We start from the raw sequence: 19,825 nt of genomic DNA, 5'->3' as shown, positions 1-19,825 counted from the left end.
AAACACGGAAGGACTTGGATGGAGGGGAAATTGAGGATTTGTGACCAAAATCTTACGTGATTTGTGACGAAAACCTTACCTCTCCTAGAGGTTTTACTCAATAGAGAAAAATAAAAGTCAGAAAGTGGAAACATACCCCACCAAAGACAGGAAGTGAGAACATAGAAATCTTTCGGTGAAGGTTTTAGGAAAACGGTTCGGTCAAAAACGTTATTATCAATTCACCTGTTGTTGTTGATCTAATCCAGTCTTTTGCGCTAAATGTTGATTTTAAAATGAGTGTTCAAGTTTGAACGTCAACCATTTGCTTCCTTCATTTTGTAATTCTGGAAATCTGGAGTGCTGTAAGCCACAAATGAATTTATTACCATAAAAAATAACTTTACAAGTGCGCAACGGTAATGATGTTCATAAATGACGAAGCGAACCTGTGTGATAAAAAGATCTGGTAAACTGATAATGCCGTAAACTACTACACAGTGGTTGAATACTCGAGCATAAGAATTGATAGCACTCGGCGCGGCGAAGAAAGCGGTTGGAATCGAGGTGGGACCATCACGAATTGCGGCAATGAACGGTAGTACCACCGGTCCTTCACTCAATCCTAACCATTACGCTCCACTGCACCGCTTCTAGCGCAACCGTTTACGTAACTGCGCTGTGTTTCATGTTATTTTGACTCTACTATACAAACTTCTACGACAACCTGATTTCCTGCAGCGGCTTTTTATGATCAAGAAAGTAATGGCTCATTCTAAGAATACACCAAATCCATCAATAACAAGACAAGAACAAGAAGACAGTGCTTCTTGAACAAGATATATTTATACTATTCTCTATCTCTTTATGCACATCCTACAGATCACTAGTGACAATTGGGATCAGCACAAAACATGAAGTTCAGGGAAAATGAGGAAAATCCTTTGAGCTGTGGTAGGATCATAACCAGAGATAATATTGGTGATTACCACGAATTTCTCCGGAAAATGAATGGCCAGTTCTGCCATGAGGCATAGTTTTAAAAAATATATGAGCTAGTTTCTTAGTCTTCATCACCAGCGGAACACATTGCGCTACACGTATGATATAAAGCATGAATGTACACGTACGAATCCGCATTAATAACGTCGGCGACATCGTTCAGTGCAAAATATTAATGCAATGTGACTGCACGTAGTCTTTGAAAAAGGAGTCGCATGAAATCCCCGTCGCCCCAGAAAAACTGAACCCTACATTGGCGACGTTCACGTCGTCACAGCTCATTGTCACGTAGTTCAAAACTTCACAATGTCTTACTGACTTGAACAAAACATTTTGGAACGAAAAGTTTTGGAAGAAAAGAGATAAGCATCTATGCTGCAGCAAAATAACATCAGTCTCGACATACTAAAAATGAGTACCACACATATGCATTTGCAAAGCAGCAGTGAATAACTGTTCTAATTTCATATATGCATAAGTGACCAAAATGGCAAATGCAAGCATTTGTGATGGCGTTATGTCAAAAAAAAAGAAAAAAAAGAGAAAAACGAAGTCATTTCCGACAGAGAAGGCTAAGTAGGCAACTATACTAGGAATGTAGAAGATTGAACGAGGTCCCTAGAAATCTGCGCGCAGGCTAGGATATAGTAGTACATAGTGAACTCAGAAAAAAAGTGAAATCAAAGAAATTGCACAGTGTGGGTTTTACAGCAATATATAGCACAATCACGAACAAGTTTGAGTTTGCTCACAAAAAATTAAATAATACTATTTACAACTTTTCAACCTATCCCAACATAATTTGGCAAAAAGGAAACAGATCAGTTACTTCTCAATAATGTGTTCTCTCATATTATTTTCGAAAACAGAACTTCCGTACATTTGAGTCGCAGGTAGTTGGTATAAAAAGAGGGTAAGGCAATGGTAGTCGATAGTAATGACGAAGAACACTGGTGGGGGTGATTTCGTTTTCAGCAGTTGATCGTTGGCAAATCAAGTGATCCCGACCACAATTAATAAAGGACAAAGGATAAAATGCATGGCACTGGCCAATCCCTTTCGAATGTGCCAACGTGCTCGACTTCGGTTCAGAATCGGCTGAGGTTCACAAACAAAGACTTGCGGAGATCAACATATGTAACAAGTCAGAGTTTTTGACCTCCGAGACTAGTCTGGTAGCACTTTTTTTAGCCAGTACCCGCAACTCGAGACAATGTGGCAGCACAGCCGATACTGGACCATCACTGCTGACGCAGACTAATTGCCGTGCTGTGAACAGAAAAAAGAGACAGTACTTATTTGATCACGAAAGATGTCGGAACCAACCAGCTGGAGGAAGGACGGTGGAAGAGCTACGCGGAGTTTTACAGAGCTATAATGAAAACTTAGTGTAGTTCTCGAAAATGCGATTTTTCGCATGCTTCATATCTTACTAAACCCCCAACTCCAAACACCTCCTAGATCAACATCAGATGACAAGACTTTTACTTATTTACTTGCCTAATATTAATATCTGACGTCATATATATGTAGAGTGGGATTAATTTCTGGGACATTTTTTTTAGATTTGTATTGCCTCGCTGATCAGCGAATCTAGTGCCTCCACCGGAGACACAAATATCCGCGCCCTCACTCCTTCGCATGTAACTGTAGCTGTATGTCCATAACTTGTTCCGCTGATATGAAGAAAGCGGATTTGAAATCGGATATGAAATCGCTCTCAAATAGAAATTTTGTTAAGAACACATCATGTTTAGAAACATGCAGAGTTTAGCCTTTTTTCTTCTTCAATACAAGTGCATCTTGTGGAGATTAATATTCTCAGGCAACATTCATTTCAATCTATAACCTTCCGTAATATGTTTGATTACAATAACAGAAAATGCACCAAACAATTTCTCGCTCAAATCCTCAAAAAATTCCGGCTTTGAAGCTTCGGCATTCTTTCAAAGCTCTGTCTACGTGCAGTAATGCAAAGAACGTGTCATAAGTATATGTAATTTCACCGCGGAACATAGAAGGGTAAAATTCTGCCCGATTCTGCAATCTTTGCTCATGTCAAGAACTGAAACACTGAGCATACTAACAAACCTGTACTTTTTTTACAAAGAGCGAACGTTCATTTATATATGTACATGTGTGCATCCCTATTTGCTGATACCTAGGCAACATACAAACCAATGAATTTTCAGTTTGATATATATATATATATATATATATATAGAGTGAGGACGAAGAAATCGAAAAGGTCATTTCTGCTATGTCCGAAAATTCAAGGAGACTGAATTAGATTACTTAATGTTTCACTTGTGACAAATTTCCATCGCTTCAACACACAATTTTGTAGTGGGGCAATTTAGACTGCGCAGATGAAACATTATCATTCGTGCAATGCTGTAGACACATTTACAGACCAAAATGATTATATTGATCTTCATAAATGCTCTTCTTAATAGTACAGAAATTTACTAATAAGAGTTCACAATGATTACGAATAGGATATCCATTTTGCGCGACAATAAATTTCACTAAGGTAATGATCCTCACATTAGCTTCAAAAATATAAAGTCCAAATTCATTGACTCAGATTTCATAACAAAGTACAAATTCGCGTGAGGAAAGTCTCAAAACGGGGACTAATGAGCATCCTACATCAAGAGGTGAAGAGGAAGGATCTATGTAGTGTAAAACGTTGAAGGATCCTCAAATCTTACCACTCTTAGAAGCCTGTCTTCTGCATAACTTCTCAAGTTGACATCTATCGCAAATCCTTCAGTATAGCAGGATTAGGGAGTGACCATCAAAGAGTCCCCCCATACTTTGAAAACCACATTTCTAATCCAATTAGAAAAGGGTCCATCAAAACCTAAGTCATTATTTTGCCACTAATTTTACTTACCAATTTCGAGCTGCAAGGGCGAATTTGCAATATTAATTTTCTTCACGAACAAATTGGCTCGGCAACGTGAAAATATCACCATACTCATAACATATTATCAAGACATATTCATATTGACATATCACGTGGATATCTCATGGTGCAGAAGTAAAGCGAACTCATCCGCCGTGCTAAATCTAAAGTGTATTTCTCAAGGAAATTTGGACGGAAATGGGATAATTTCGCAATATCAAGTTTCTGGAATGGAGAACAAGGTTTTTACCTTCTTCGTGTATTGCTGCCTACATGACTAATTTGGGTAAAATCCCGAGTACTTTCTAAAAGCTCTCTTGCTCTACGTGTCTCCTGTCCCACCTCAATGAATCTATGCGGTATTAAAATTTCGAAGCACTGAAGCGCTAAATTTGTGGAAGTATCGACATTTCCTTCCTTTCATCTTTAATCGAGGCAGAAAGGCTGCTGGAGCAGCACCAGACAGGCCCGACACAAAGCAGATCGGACTAATCAAAGAACAACGGCTAGTAAACAACTTAAAATCCAAAGCCAGTGATTTTTATTGAGGAGTTTTCGGTAAACTGGTGAAACGAGGAAGCTTGTGCAGAACGTGAGCGCAGCACCAATTTCGTCACGAAAACTCGTTTATACATAACTCAAAAAACTGAAGCATATTTCTTGGCCCTGCGTATTCGCGAGTACAGACAGTTACGCGTCTTGATGGATAATAATCCAAGCGTGTGGAAGTGATACCTTCAAATGTGGCACCTACGAAAATGAATCAAGTTTGTTGTCTACTCTTGGATCCTACGCCTCATCCCGCTATAAAAACAAAAAGGCTTTGCACAATAATAGTGTAAGAGAAAAGCTCAAGCCGACTAGATCAAAATCACTGAAAACAAGCTCATATATAAACGCTTCTATGCAAATTCTCTACATTACAATCCAAAAACTTTGAAGTGATTTTTGCTGAATCTCAAATACGTGCATGTACAGCGGCCAAAAATAAATTGACAATCGCTTTTTTGATGTTCTATCTTATGAAGATCACTGAATCGTCCCCAAATGTGCACCAGATCTCTCATTTTGGAATATACACTTATTCTGAACAATAGGTTTACTTTGCTTTTTCAGGATTAGTATTATTTATGAAAATGTTATTGTTTCAGAGCCGTGAGCGACTGGGTTCTCCGCGATATTAAGCGCACTACAGGGAGACCGCCGACCCGATGATCAGATTTCTTCACGAAGTCGTTCAAAGAAAATTATGATGCTCTTCGTTCAAAGAAAACCACACGAAAGGTGGAACCACTGGGCGACTCTGGATCGGGACAAATGGAAGAAATACTAGTGCCCGCTCGACCAGTTCGAAGATCAACGGGAGTCTAAGTGATCAAGATTATTGTTTCATTTTTCTAATTTTTAGTTTATTTTATGTAATTCTGTAATTGTAATTTATGTTTTCCTTCAAGATTTCCTCTTAATTTTCTGTTTTCTATTTTACTTAAATTATGACCAGAACATACGAAGCACGCGACATGTCAAATGAAACCCAAAAATCCATCCTGCAAGGGAACGACCTAGGAATGAGACAAGTCCAATTAGCATTATTAGAGGGGGTGATTCCGTCCATTTCTTCCTAATTGCGGTAAAAAAAAACAGCCAGGAAGATACGTCTTCGGGCGTTCTGGCGCACTATTTCCTACAAGGAGTTCGACTGGAGCGCGCCAGCAATTAGGAAGAAATGGACAGAATCACCCTCCTCTCCATAATCTACTATCCTTTATAAGGATACTCCACCTGAAATCTGCACCACCTCAGATCCGTGGGGTGATGCCTTTAACGTCTCCCGAGCGTCTATCTCCACTTTTCTGAAGAAAGTATTAGCTTATGAAGTAACTGGAGCAACTCCAAAGCCAGGACGAAGCCGAATGACTCTACGAGTTACCGATATACGCCGGCCGAACCAGCAAAGAATATGGCCAGATGTGTGCTTCGAGTCATTATCTTGCTGGAAGGTGAATCCTCTGCAAATAAATTAAAGGGCAAATGGATGCACTGATGTTCCTAAAATATCTTCATAGCCATACCCACCCAAAAGTTCATGAATTTGGCGAAGAGGTCCGATCCCACAGCTACTGAAGCAATTCCAAAGCAAAGATGTTTCCTCCACCATGCTTTACTGTGAGCAGGCGAAACATAGGATCAAATCTTTTTTCAACTGGACGCCTGACATACCTAATACTATCACCTCCCATTGTAATAGACTTGGATTTATCAGAAAATAAAACTTTGCTCCACTGCTGGCAAGTCCACCCAATATGCTCCTTAGCCCAATTGACACGAGTAACACGATTCTTCTTTCAAATGAGCACTTTCTTCGCAGGAGGCCTTCCATTGAAACTGGGTGCTTGTAGGTGTCTTAGGAACACTTCTGATTGATGAAATCAGTTTACTGGCGGTTGGCTTCTATTTGAATTTTGGAGACAGTGAGCCTAAGAATAGCACGACTCATTCGATGGATGTTTCTATCGGTAACTAGTGTGATCATTCGGCTTCGCTGAATTTGGCGTTGCTCCAGTTACTCCATATGCTAATACTTTCTTCAGAAAAACGGAGATAGTCGGTCTGGAAACATTAAACAGCTCTGCTAATCCGACTTTCCTCATTTTTTGATCGATCCCGCGCAGAATGGATTTTCGAGTTTCATTTGACACGCGGGGTACTCCGAATGTTCTAGCCATAATATAAATAAAATAAAAATCAGGAAAAATCTGGTAGAAAAACACAGAATTATATAAAATGAATCAAAAACTAGAAAAGTGAAAAAACAACATTTTCAGAAATAGCAAGTGCAAATTTGGGGACGATTCAGTGATCTTAAGATGGGAAAACCTCGGAAAACCGTCTGTCGATTGATTTTTGATAGCTGCTGTATGTATGAATGTATGTGTAAACTTTGGGCACAAAGTTGTATCATATCTCCTTTCCTGTCACTTTTCCAAGAACACTATATCGGAAAAGAATAGTGGGAAGGGATAATAGGTATTAGAAGTCATTACTTATAATAGGTATTAGAAGTCATTACTTCAGCAAACTATTATTCTCCACTCCTACAAAGCTGACGCATTGCAAAGTCTTTGCAGAGAAAATCGCGCTCATGATTGTCACGTTTCATTGAAAAGAAAAACCGATGCTGCATACTTCCCCTGTTTGTTCAACGAGACAACTCTGTCAATCTGCAATTATTCTGACGCTTTGGAAAGTTTGGTGGCAAAAACACAACAGTCCCACTCCATGAAAACATTAAATAGAAATCTTCATGAATAGTAGGATCAGAATTTCGAGAGAAATTATTTTTCATAAATGTTTGCACATGTTTGCTATTCACGTTTGTGTACTATCGCACGGATGGAAACCACCTCTTGAGTTGTTTTTCACGTTGTTTTCTTTTGTGTGAATCACTTCATTAGGTCACGTGCATATGTGCATGCAGACTATCAGCTGATTGAGGGTGACAAATAAAGGCCTCAGATTGCACTTCCTTCGTGCAGAATGCACGTGCCTTCCGCAAGGATAAGCGTCTGCACTACAGCAACAAAAATTCACGAGCCCAGCCAAAATCCATTCCCATTTGCTGCACTCCACACGTTCGCTTTAGTGCCGCATACGCGGGAACGGAATCACAGTAAGTAAAGCATTTGTGTGATGTATTCTGCCATAGCAAAAATATAATAATTCCTTTTGTACCAATCAGAATAAAGTTGTGCTTTAATGATTTTATACATTAGAACAGCCCAGAGCAAACCAAATATAGAACAATAATATTTTTGCGAGTTGGAGGTACTTTGGACGAGGCTTTTTTTTTCGAAAATTTCGAGTGGACTGATAGCTCTGACTCGTTTTGATTAACAAAAGTTCGCTAGTAAATCACGTTCCGCTAGAGCACCCTTTTTGTATAGAGATCCCAACACCAAAACATTCCGGAGCGCTGCATTTAAACAACATACTGGTCCTAATGCGGTGAAAATCTGAAAATTTATATAAATACGAATTTGAATTATGTACCTCTGAACTACGGTCCCGAGCTTGAACATAGCAGACATCACGAAATATTCAATAACGAAAAAACGAGAATAAACGAGAAAGTTTGTTTCCGATGAGGCTACACCCTATTCTAGCTTCCATGAAGGCCACTTTACGCAGTGTTCCAACTTAAAACAAATCCAAGAAGAAGACTCATTTACAGATTAATTGCGAATAAGATTTCAAATGTTTATGTTCCTATAATTTTTCGTACAAATATTATATGCGCATAGAAATCTTCGAGTTAAGCAGATGGCATAACCAAAGAACTAAAAGTCTTAGAAGAGAACAAATGATCTGTGAGCATTGTTACTATCGTTAATACCTAAATCTACGAAAAAAAAATCACTCCTTTGTAGCTGTAATGGGAAGTTTTAAAAGATGGGAATTTTCGACTGAAAACATTTCTACCAAAACAGTCCGTATTTACAATTAAAACTAACTACATTTTAACAGTTTCAAATTATATACGAGGTAAGATCAAGTCAGATATTAGGAGGCTAATAAGCATCCTGCGGCATCTTTTCAAATTCTTCTAATCACGCTTAGATTTTTTAAGCATAAGAATATGATCTTTTTTTTAATTTTTAAGCATAAGAATTCGATCGATCGGAGGTTCGGATCCGCCCTAGTACTCACCAAGCCTTTCATCCCTCCGGGATCGATAAATTGCACCAGACTTGTCTGGGAAGATAAAAGCATTGACTTGACACATCGGCTAGCCACCGCAAGTCATTGTATAGGCCAGTTACACGTTCGTAAGCCTCAAACGACTCTGAATTGAAGTGAACGTAAGAATATGATCCCCCTTGTAGCATCTTCAAGCACGCAGGGCAGTAATAAGTAGACTAGAAAATTTGACAGTGTGCAAAACAATCTTCTTCACTAACACATGCTTTCCATAACACCAGGACTATTGTTATCCGCCACAGTGTTTCACTCTTTAATAACCTTCTGCAGTAATTGTAAGTACGCTTTTTAATGTGCGATGAAATACTTTCTAACGTTAACTTAAGGTTTCATGCTGCTATGTCCGATTTGCGCAGCGGATGTGAGCTTTACATGCGTTCTCATGGATTTATCCAAAGAGCTTTGAAAGTTTTGGCCCCAATCATTTAACCATCCTCGCATGTCTATGCACTTCTCTAATTCATCTACACTACAGATCATACGTCAACATAACATTTTCTATTCTCATCATCTTTCATCGCGGACGGATGTAGTGCAAACGGTAAAAGGTTCCGCTGTCTGCACGATCGATCTGAGGTACGAATCCGCACCGGTGTTCACCAAGCCCTTCTTCCCTCCGGGATCGAGTAATTGATACCGGACTTATCTGGCAGGATAAAAACACTGATGTACACATCGGCTAGCTCCCGCAAGTCATTATACAGGCCAGTTACACGTTTATAAACCTCAAACTATTCTGAATTGAAGTGCACGTACTGGCGCATCAAAAGCGGAATGAGTAACGCCAGAAACATTATCGTTTATTCTCATAATCTTTCATCAGCAATAACTCTTTCTAGCATTACTATGCACACGTCTTCATCAGTATGATGAAACTCGAAGACGTCTCATCTGTTGTTTGAACTGCAAAAAAGAAACTATGCAGGTTTTTTTTTTTTCGCTCGCATTCTCATAGCGAACGTAACCATCCAGTTTCGATCTATCACATACACAACAGATCCTGTGGCTTAAAGATGAAACGAGTCATTTTTCGTTCTCAGACCCTTAACGTTGGTCCTTCCATGTATATTTCACTTTTGTAATCTTCATATTCTTCGCGATGACATGCATAGGTGAGGTAAATCTTCGCCATCGTACTACCAAATTTAGAACAAATGTATTCAATTTTTCCATAAGCTCTAATCCACCTGCATTTACAATCTGAAGGAGACTATAGTTAAACAATTTGAGTGAGTTTGAGCATTCTCCTATTGTAAAAACTCTTACTTTAGAAGTAACTACTTACGATGAAATCACTTATATACACCTACACAGAGACCCAACACCACTTGCGTACACTATCATGGAGCACTCTCGTATCACATTTCACACATCGCATGTAACAAGACAAACAATGATTCTGGGACTACAACTGTCACAGTTTTACGCACAACAAAGAAGAACCTATTTTTTACCGAGTCGCAAATGTCACATCCTACTTTGTTGCACTTTATTTGGATCTCTTCATTACTATCTTTGATTCAATTTTTTGAGTATCGATTAACTCCCATAAATGATAGTTGAATATCGTTGCATATGGTGCATACCATCTCAAATGGGTAATGACTAGAAACATGGCAGTATTTTGCCGAAAAACCAACTACACTTTCATATCGAACACGGCCCTGCTTCAAAACTACGGGAATCAGACAACTCGAGGAATAGAAACACAGAAAAGTGTGTACAACGATAAATGTTACAATGACGTTGGGCTGTGGAAGAGTTATTTTAAGGGCAGTATATGACGAAACTGATGATGTAGCGGTCTATGGAACAATATAGAAACCGGAATGTAGATCACGAGTATGAGCACACTCACGCTCAACTCTCTCTATCGTCCTGAAAAAAGGCATGGGAAACGCCTTAGCTCCTACGAGGGATGTTAGAACGCGCCACCGATGTACAAGTGGTGCGTTCACGAGCGAGAGCTCAATCAAAATCAATTAAATCTCCCCACCAGCTTATTCAGGTAAAATGAGTGAATAGGCTGCTGAAGGAACCGGAGTATATACAGGGATGGAGCGTTCTAACGTACTTCGCTGAAACTAAGGCGGTTCTCACACCGTTTTTAGGACGATCAAGGATCATGGGAAGAATTAAGGTGAGCGTGACCACACTCATACTACTAATCCACAACCCGAACTTTATAATGTCCCAAAACCACATAGGAAGAATAAAGAGTTCACACGGGTTTCTTTAATACTTCTAACTTTCAAGGCCTTCGTCAGTCGATAGAACACATATTTTTGATTCTTTTTCGCCAAATTTGAATTTAGAAAGCTAAAGGGCATGAAAATGAACCGAAGATAGAACTTAATGCATTGGAAGAATTTTATACATCACGACTAAAATTGTAATAACGCTGAGAGATGCGCCCATCACAGTAGCCTAAGATTCATAAATGTGGACACCTATAGAATGGCATTCTTATATAGGAAGCTACAGCTGTTCATGCCTAAGAAGTGTTAACAGTACAGATTACCTGATCCGTGGAACAGTAAACGGTTTTCTGAGTGATAGAAAACGAGGAATAGACAAGACATCAAACCTGTATGTCAGGATCGTCGGTGGGAATTAACCGCTCCTCGGAAGATGTGGCCGAAGTTGAAGCCCTCGGAGATGCTAAAACGAACTTACTAATCGAACATTAAGCAAGGTTAAAGTCAACTATATGCTTCTCATCACATCTTACTCTCAAATGCATGCTGAGTTGTATTCTCTCCTCATTTCCGAAATAAAGTATTCAAAATTTTCCAGGAAGGAAGGTGAAACGAGTAGGTGAGATGATTCAATGTGCCGCAAAACTACATTGTCTGTGCTCATAATACCAAATTCCCTACAACGCTACTCAAACGGAAAATACTTCGCATGTGAAGAAAAGATAATCGTCTTCGAATATTCGTGAAATACAATGCCACACTGCAATTACTTGTAATTAAGTAGACCACAGTAATATGAGTAACTTGTTCCCGCAATATAAATCATTTACTTGAAGTTGAAATTTGAAAAAAGTATTCTTGACACAACGAATTCATGCTTTTGTTTGAGCCTAGGCCAGCTAACCCTTTAAACTATGTGGTCGATAAACCGGGGTGCCGAGCAGTTTGTTGGGAAGATATAGTCAGTGACAGAGCTTAATCAAACAGCAACACGACATAACATAATTATACGGTAGAATTGGGGCCGAGTCAAGTTTAACAAGTCTGATTGTTATCTGCTTTTCCCAGGCCCATTTAGGCATGTGAGTATACGCCTTGTGAACGTACGAGATATATAAATTTCACTGTTGTATGGCGCAAGTTTCCCGAATATTGCAAAAAGTAGTATTGGAAGACAAGCAGAGCTACTTGTTAGCTCCCCACCAGTGCTTGTAAAGAGGGTCCCGGTGGATTTTGTAGCATGCCCTGATCAAGCCTCGGCAGGACAATTAGCGATGGTACGTATCTCAAAGATATTCACCTTCGTTGCTACCTGAATTACCGTCTGATGATTGATATATGATTACCTACCGCTAATCATATATCAATCATCAGACGTTGCATCACCGGCTAGAATACAATTCACCAGCTATTAAATTGTTTTGTGGAATCTGACACATCCATTGAAATATAGTGATGTGAGGCGATCTCAAATTTGTTACTACACCAGAAGCAGAAGAAATTTTCTGGTGAAACATTAGAGAAAGATGAATCTGAAATCTTCAAATTTCGTACGACTTTTTTTTTTGTTAAAAATGGAACACTCCAGCTTTCGAAAGTAACAGCAATGAGGACTATCCTGTAGATCCCAAGCTTTTTTATACTCTAATCTACTTCCGGACAGAGTGACCTTCTCTACCTCTGACCATTTGGAAAAAAATAGTTCATTTTATAAAATTGCTACATATTTCTTTCATATTTCCTATACATAATCATAAAGACGCAATGAACTACACATAACTGTGCAGTTCATTGCGTCTATATGATTAGAGGAACATCTAAGACGGTTCTGTACGACTGAAGCGTGGCTTCGTCGAGGTATTGTCGCATGCAATGTACATGTAATGCCTCAAGGAGAATCCGTCTGGACCCTGCTTACCGTTCCCGTAAAAAGGTGTTGTCATCTCGCACACTGCCAGATCTGGACAAAACAAATTACACCATATGCGGCGATGCTGATAAGAAGAAAGTAAGTGCCTGCGCGGTAGCTATGAGGAACGATTACAATAACCTGGTGGAGGAATTTAGCTGAACGCCGTCAAGAAGCGCCCTCGTACGACTACGAGATCGCAGAGGACCCAAAATCTGGACCGTAAGGGCTCACGCACCTAAGGAGATCGCTAAAGACTATCAGAAGGACGCTTTTTTATGATGAATTCAACACGTTGATAACCGAGATGCCCAACCAGCAAGCGGTCACCATCGTCAGAATTGATGCGAACGCAAAGATAGGTCTTGAACAACAAATGTGTGCTTGGAAAATAGTTTTATCCCCCGAAGCAAACGTCCTGAGAACGAATGGGCATCGAAAACTATGGAGCATGAATCGACGTGGGAGGACAAGAGCCAGAAGAAAGCCTATGATCTACTTAAACAGTATGGCGGGGAAGTGAAGAGGTCCCCATCCTCTCACCAACACTGCCAACCGAGTCGCTGTCAGTGAGGCAAAAATACCCCTCTGAAGAAAACGTTTTAACACCTTGTTGAACCGACAAGCGGCATCAGTCCCTGAACTGGAGCACGCCCAACGACCAACGCACACCGCAGTCAGCGTGGAACCACCGACGAAGTCGGAAATTCCGGCCTGGATCCAGTAAATAAAAAGGGATAAAGTCAACGGCGTATCAATCCACTTGGGATGCGCCAACGCGTTTTACTGGAATTCGTAATCGTTGAGGCTTCGGAACGCGTGTTGGCCTATACAATGACTTGCGGTGGCCAGCCTATGATCAAGTCAGTGTTTTTATCCTCCCAGACAAGTCTGGTACCAATTTATCCCCGGAGGGATGAAAGGCTTGGTGAGCACTAGGGCGGATTCGAACCCTCGACCGTGTGGCTACAACGGACATCTAACTGACTGCGCCACACCCGCCGAATTTTTTCCTCCTTAGTGGGATTGGATCGCCTTATCAAATTGTCTTGAGGATGCTCCCAGACCCAAAGTGGAGTAGGTCACCCGGGTAAAAAGGTTCTGGACGGAAGTGGTGAAGGAAGATCTGAAGAAACTTGGCATCGACAGGTAGTTCAGGCGGGACGTAAAGTTTCGCAGAATATGGAACGGCGACGGATGAATAGATTCTGTGCAAATTCCAACCGAAGATCGAATAGGATAGGCTCAAATATATTCAAAAATGATTCACCTTGGTGAAGACACGGACAAGCCGCGTTAGGTTGTCCGTCGTTTGAGTTAAAGAGAGATAGGGTTGTGGGAGAATAAGGTTAGAACCTTGATACATCGGCTGGCCTCCGCAGTTCACTGTTTAGGCTGTCTACATTCTCAAAAATCTCAAGCTATTCTGAACTGATGACGAACGCGTTTGTACAATCCAAGGGAGTCAATCAACTCGCGGCACTTCATCACTCATCTCCTTTTTGAACTACTGATTTTTACATAATTTCTTCCTGGCTTCAATAATGCCCTGTCAATGAGAATTTTAGCATACGCTGCTTAAAATATGCTACTATTCACTGAATTACTGTCGACGTAAACGTGTTCTATCAGAGTGTGACGTGTCTTTGGTGGACCCGTGCACTAAGTCCTCTCAATGGCAAACAAAAACTTCCCTGGACTTCCTTCTTTCCTTTCTATAAGTGGCAGAGGGAAGTGCACGGCGTTGATCAATCCCTTTAGAGAGGTTAAAGTCGAACGCGTTTGATCGCGTATGTAATCTCTATGGAGATTGATCAACGCCGAAAGACGTCTAGACGTTCTAGACGCTCTGAAGTCAGTGGAGAAAGAATTTAATTGAGACTACTGACTAATGAAATGGGTGAAAGAAGGAATTTCTTAGTATTGTAACAATGGAGGATGCTAGTCGTGGAAAATTACAAAAGAAGATGGTACAGAATTTTAATGCCCGAAAACTAAGACTGAAGCGCCCTAAAAGGAAAACAACCAAAAAAGCTAATAGGAAGGGACTATCAGAACTACGTAATCCTAATCATCGCCTTATTATACGAAAAAAAAAATGAAAACTGCAAAAAGCAAGAAGAAAAGAGCTAGGGAAGAAAAAGACGTACTCAATCCGTTACCGAACGACACAGAAGCTTCACTGCACGGAGGACTAGGATCAGGGCTTGACGAAGACGTGCAAACAATCGTCTCAGTTTGAGTGTGCGTGGTGAAGGACAGTGGAGTAACTGAGACCTTCCGTCGTTGCATTTCTGCTTGAGTCTGCTTGCATATTGGCTTGTGGCGTTTCCAATCAAACTGCTGAAAGAAATTCCGGTAATGCGTGAGAACACGAACACTAACTTCGGAAAAAATGGTTATGAAAGCTTTGAAATAGAGTTATATTACCGAATTCATTTTAACAAGTAAAATTTGAACCACTCTGTTCGCTACTACAAATGTTCTAATGCTTGATTTCTCTTATTGACATGTTCAGCAATAGAACTCAACAAACGCTCTGAGGAGAATTGGGAGTTCGTGCTTTGTAAAAGTCTAGCTTCCCAACGCATTCAATGACTCGCGTTTCGGCCATAGGTGCTATAGGGTTTAGCCGGACCCTCCTCAGGTGAACTGGGTTTAGCTCATGGGGTGAGGCTCAAGTGAAGAGGTTCCTTTCACCAGCCGTCCAGAAGTGAAGGAAGTAATTTCGCGAACCGTTTAAAAGTGAAGGAGATCCTTTCTTCAACCGTTCAAAAGTGAAGGGGTCAAAGCACCGGCTCCGACTATGGCATCTATGTCACATCGCAAGCCCACGCTTCAGTATGCATCTCGTCACTGATCGTATCTCTAGTAATAGGAAGCTTAACACTCGTAAAACAGACGGACGTAATTATAAAGACTATAAAGAGAACAGGACTACGGCTATGGAGAGGCTAGGTATTGAAATATTCTAAAGGCTTGTCTTCAGCTGCAAAAGAAAAACCTGCATACAACGATGGTCACAAGAGTAAAAATGACGGCAGATAAAAATTACGAATTTACGAACGCATTTATAAAATCTTTAGTTATAGGCAGCCTGTGCTCTCTTCTTCTCTGTGGGTAGATGAAGAAGAAATAGCAGTAGCTACAATGAAATACGCACAGAAAATTAATAAGTTATGTTGCACCTTGACAGCGCGACTTCGTTGTTGGTGTTCACACTGCCCAACAATTCTACAACAGAAAGCGCCGTCACATCCCCACGCCGCTTGTTCCAGCACAATCTTTGTAGCACCGATGTCGCAGTGCAACATAATTAACGACAACAGTAAGTGAGGCGAATAAATCACACGAGAACTACACAAACTCAAAAAAGCATGAAAGCTCCTTTTTATTAATACTGCAGATAGTGAGTTACACGAAGAACTCTTCTACACTTCTAATGGATTAGCCAGTACTTGAACTGTCTTACCTTGTGTTCATACTTCCAACACCAAAATAATTGAATTTCTCCATATCCTAGTTCAGAGATGAACGGTAACAATTCTCCTCTAGACGGAATACTGCATCACAGCAATCACATAGTAGATAGGGTGCATTCCACTAATCCGGAAATTTGTAGCTACACCGACTTCCCTCTAACATTTTCCTTCTCTGATAAGAGGAAAAACGTATTAAATATCATGACTGGCCAGAAATTTCCGGAAAGTAAATTAGATGAAATGGGTTTCAGTAATAGAGATATTAATATCATCAACCGATAAGTGTGTACCTTTTGTGGTCTTAGGGACACTTTTAAATGTTTTTAAACGTTTTTAAATGTTCCTAAACATCAGAGCGACGAAAAGGGAATTGGGGGACACTTTAAAACTGCTTTAATCGAACTGCTAATCAGAGCATAAAAATCTTTCTTAGCTATCAAATGTCGATTGCGGAAAAGCCATTCCTCAAGCCATTTTCGGACTTATTGTTGAAAGTACTTCACGATGAAACTTAACGATTCACTTCCAGTAAGCTCGTCTAGAAAATTAGGTAAAGTTAAAGCATTATTAGTTCAAGCTTCATGTTCCTTTTTCTGTTAGTAGCTTTAGCCTGCATGTCATGGATCTTCCAAGGCCAATTCTTAGGTCTTAGCGCTGACGCCGACGCGCGATTGACTTACCTATTCGCTTCCAGTGATGGACTGTCGATTGATTAACTATCACTTTCTCAAGTCATTTAACAATTGATTTTTGCACTCTAAGTGCAGTTCTGGATTGGAGCAGTTTATGAAGTGTTCTTCATCCCCAAACAAAAGAAAACAAGAATATCGCGTTTTGAATGTGATAGGTCTAAGACTAGATTTCTGACGAAATAGACGAGTTTAAAGCCAAATGGAAGTGAAGGAGAAAATAGAATTAGAAATCCGCGACTCAGTTTTTGAAGTAAAGAACTCGAGAAACAATGTGTCTACGTCTCCATTTTATTAAATATTCAGATAACACAACAGCGCTGCTCACAAATTCAATGGACTTCATAACATTTAGTTGCCAACGCAATTATTCATACGAATAAGAAAATTCAAGAACATGCCGTTGTTGAAGTTGCGAAAAAAAGAAGAGTTGAGCAACAAGAAGAAATGAACATATGAAAATATGAATAGGTGAAGAAGAGATGAAAATAGAAATGAAGAATAATATATGCATGAATCTAATCTAAATTGAAATCCAAATGTCTACCTGGTGCTCATCGCTACAATACGCAACGGATCCACAAAAGAGACATTGTTTGAGCGACTTAGCGTCCGCACAACCGCAGTAGCGACATTTCTCCAACATGTCTGGATTGGTGAATTCCTGTGAAAGAAACCGTTGTGTTCGACACCAGAAAACAAAACCCATATAAAGAAAATGACATTTATTTAAGGATTAGGACACTCACCTATGGATTTGGCTAAACAAACTGCATTTCTCATTCTTACTTGCAGTTCAGTTGTTCGCATTTATACGCATTATCACGTATTCCTAGTGCAACAGCGAAGTCTACAGATTAAAAAAAATGCAGTGCATGCACGTCCACAGTGCGTATAATCGGTAATTCATTAGCAACACAAGTATTTGATATAAATCGATATTCGAGCATGTCTGGCACGAATAAAAACGAGATGTGCAGGAATCAAAATTACCGAATCGTCAACCTCTTTTAAATTAATGATATTGGTTATCATCATCATTCAGCAATGAAAACTCAACACTAGAACTGGATGTAAGAGCAGTCCTATAGGCAGCACTCTGAGTATGAGTTAAAAATAAGGAAAGGAAGAGTTCGGAAACAACTGCATGAACAGCAAAAACTGCAAACGAAACAGAACGCCGTGGATAAAACTATTTGAACAGTAGGGGAGATGGTAACTGTGATGAAAATTGCCTATAAGTAGTAAAGATACAATTACAATTGTGAAGGGTTAGATCTTTAATCATGATCGCATAAAGCGCAGCTTCCATCTGTGCCTAGACTGCTTAACTTAATTCACGATGGAGCGCGCAACGATTAATATTAGACAACCATATTTGGTTAGTACGAACGTCTAATGTTACAGAAGATCAAAAAATGAGAAACTGCCAAAACACAAAGACATAGGGGGTGAACATCTGGTTCTCCTTAATGAGCATAATGGGATGCAATCAGGCGGTCAAATCATGATGAAACCAATTCTTAGTGTCAGCATGTCATTGCGAAATCAAAGGAAATATGCCAGCATATAGAATTATAAATATGAAAGCTAGAAATGAATTAAAAATTAGTATTTTCTAAAAGCGACAAAAAATATTAGTTAGGAAAAGACACTTTGACAAGTACCGATAATGAACGAGAAGAGCCGGGACATGTCGTGCCCTAAATTTCAAGAAGCAGAAATACCAGAAGAACTCCACCTCTTCAGGTTCAGAATTATTGATCAATGTGTTCGAATAGTTGATGGTTATGTGGGAGCGGTCGTGCTGTCTCGCGTCCCTCATTTTAGACACAAATGACGTCAGCGCGGCAAGAATCTACCACGTGGATCACGAAGTTTTCTGAAATGACAATAATTTGCACACCAGATCAATTTAATGGATATGTCGAAGCATTCAACGTAATCAGTGCGGAGTATCTCTAGAAGAATTGTAATTGTGTAATTGTAACATATAGTAGAGTCAAAATGACACGAAGCACGGTCTAATTGCGTAAGAAGTTGCGGTCGAAGCGGCGCGGTGGAGAAAGCGATCAGAATCAAAGTGAGACCATTGCGAATTGCAGCAAAAAATGACGATAGCAGAGATTCCCTCTACTCTAACCACTGCGCTCCAGCGCACCGCCTCGAACGCAACTGCACCGTGTTCCATGTTGTTTTGACACGACTATACAGGGGCCATGAATGCAAAGATGAGGATCGATAGTTCATCACTGGAAATGGAAGCTATGTTATTCGGAGGCCCAATTACCTAAGCATTAGTCTTGGGGGATTCACGACACGTAGGCTAAAGCAACTAAGAAAAAAGTTGTTGCATGCGGAAATTTCTCGGCCTTTTTTTTACTGCAAATACTACATGATATGACCGGTGTTTAGCCTTCCTGCTCCTTTAAAGACACACCTTAGACGGGTTTTTAAAGGTTTCGACACATCAAAGGGGCGAAAAGGGATTTGCACTCCAAATCGAACTGCTGATTAGAGTATAAAAATCGTTCTTAACTATCAAATGCGGACTCCAGAAAAGCCATAACTCAAGTCATTTTCGGGTGTTTTTTTTTTTTGGAATTACTACATAATATGACTTAACTATTCACTTCCAGTAAGCTCGTTGGAGAGTTTGGTAAACTGTAAAGTGTTAGTAGTTCCAGCTCTACCTTTTTTCCTAGCTAGTAGCTTTACCCTACATGTCATGGGTCCTCGAAGCCTAACGTTCAGGTTTAGGGTCTCTACTGACTCAGCTAAATTAGCACCTGCACAAAATGTTTAGAATTAAACTAAGCCGCATATTTCACACTTCTCTAGTGAGCTGCACACTAAAGGATGTTGCGCAACGCTATTTGAGCCCGAACGAGTCTACA

The 19,825-nt window shown here is 40.0% G+C and overlaps 1 protein-coding gene across 2 annotated transcripts in view; it reads right to left on the bottom strand.

The window, feature by feature from the left end:
- The window catches only part of RB195_014992 (uncharacterized protein), a gene marked incomplete at both ends in the record, with an annotated part of 29,550 nt that extends 10,797 nt beyond the window's left edge, over positions 1–18,753 (bottom strand). The window contains 4 exons of one of the 2 annotated variants that reach the window (XM_064205494.1): positions 11,238–11,311; positions 14,908–15,100; positions 17,476–17,592; positions 18,670–18,753. In XM_064205494.1, the coding sequence (XP_064061375.1) occupies positions 11,238–11,311; positions 14,908–15,100; positions 17,476–17,592; positions 18,670–18,753 (468 nt within the window). Of the gene's footprint in view, positions 1–11,231; positions 11,312–14,907; positions 15,101–17,475; positions 17,593–18,669 lie in introns of those variants that run through there. The other variant, XM_064205495.1, reaches the window with a different exon arrangement.
- Positions 18,754–19,825: the final 1,072 nt, after the last annotated feature.

This window comes from Necator americanus, chromosome V, assembly GCF_031761385.1.
Source record: "Necator americanus strain Aroian chromosome V, whole genome shotgun sequence".
Classification (NCBI taxonomy): Eukaryota; Metazoa; Nematoda; class Chromadorea; order Rhabditida; family Ancylostomatidae; genus Necator; species Necator americanus.
This window is presented reverse-complemented; position numbering and strand designations above follow the sequence as displayed.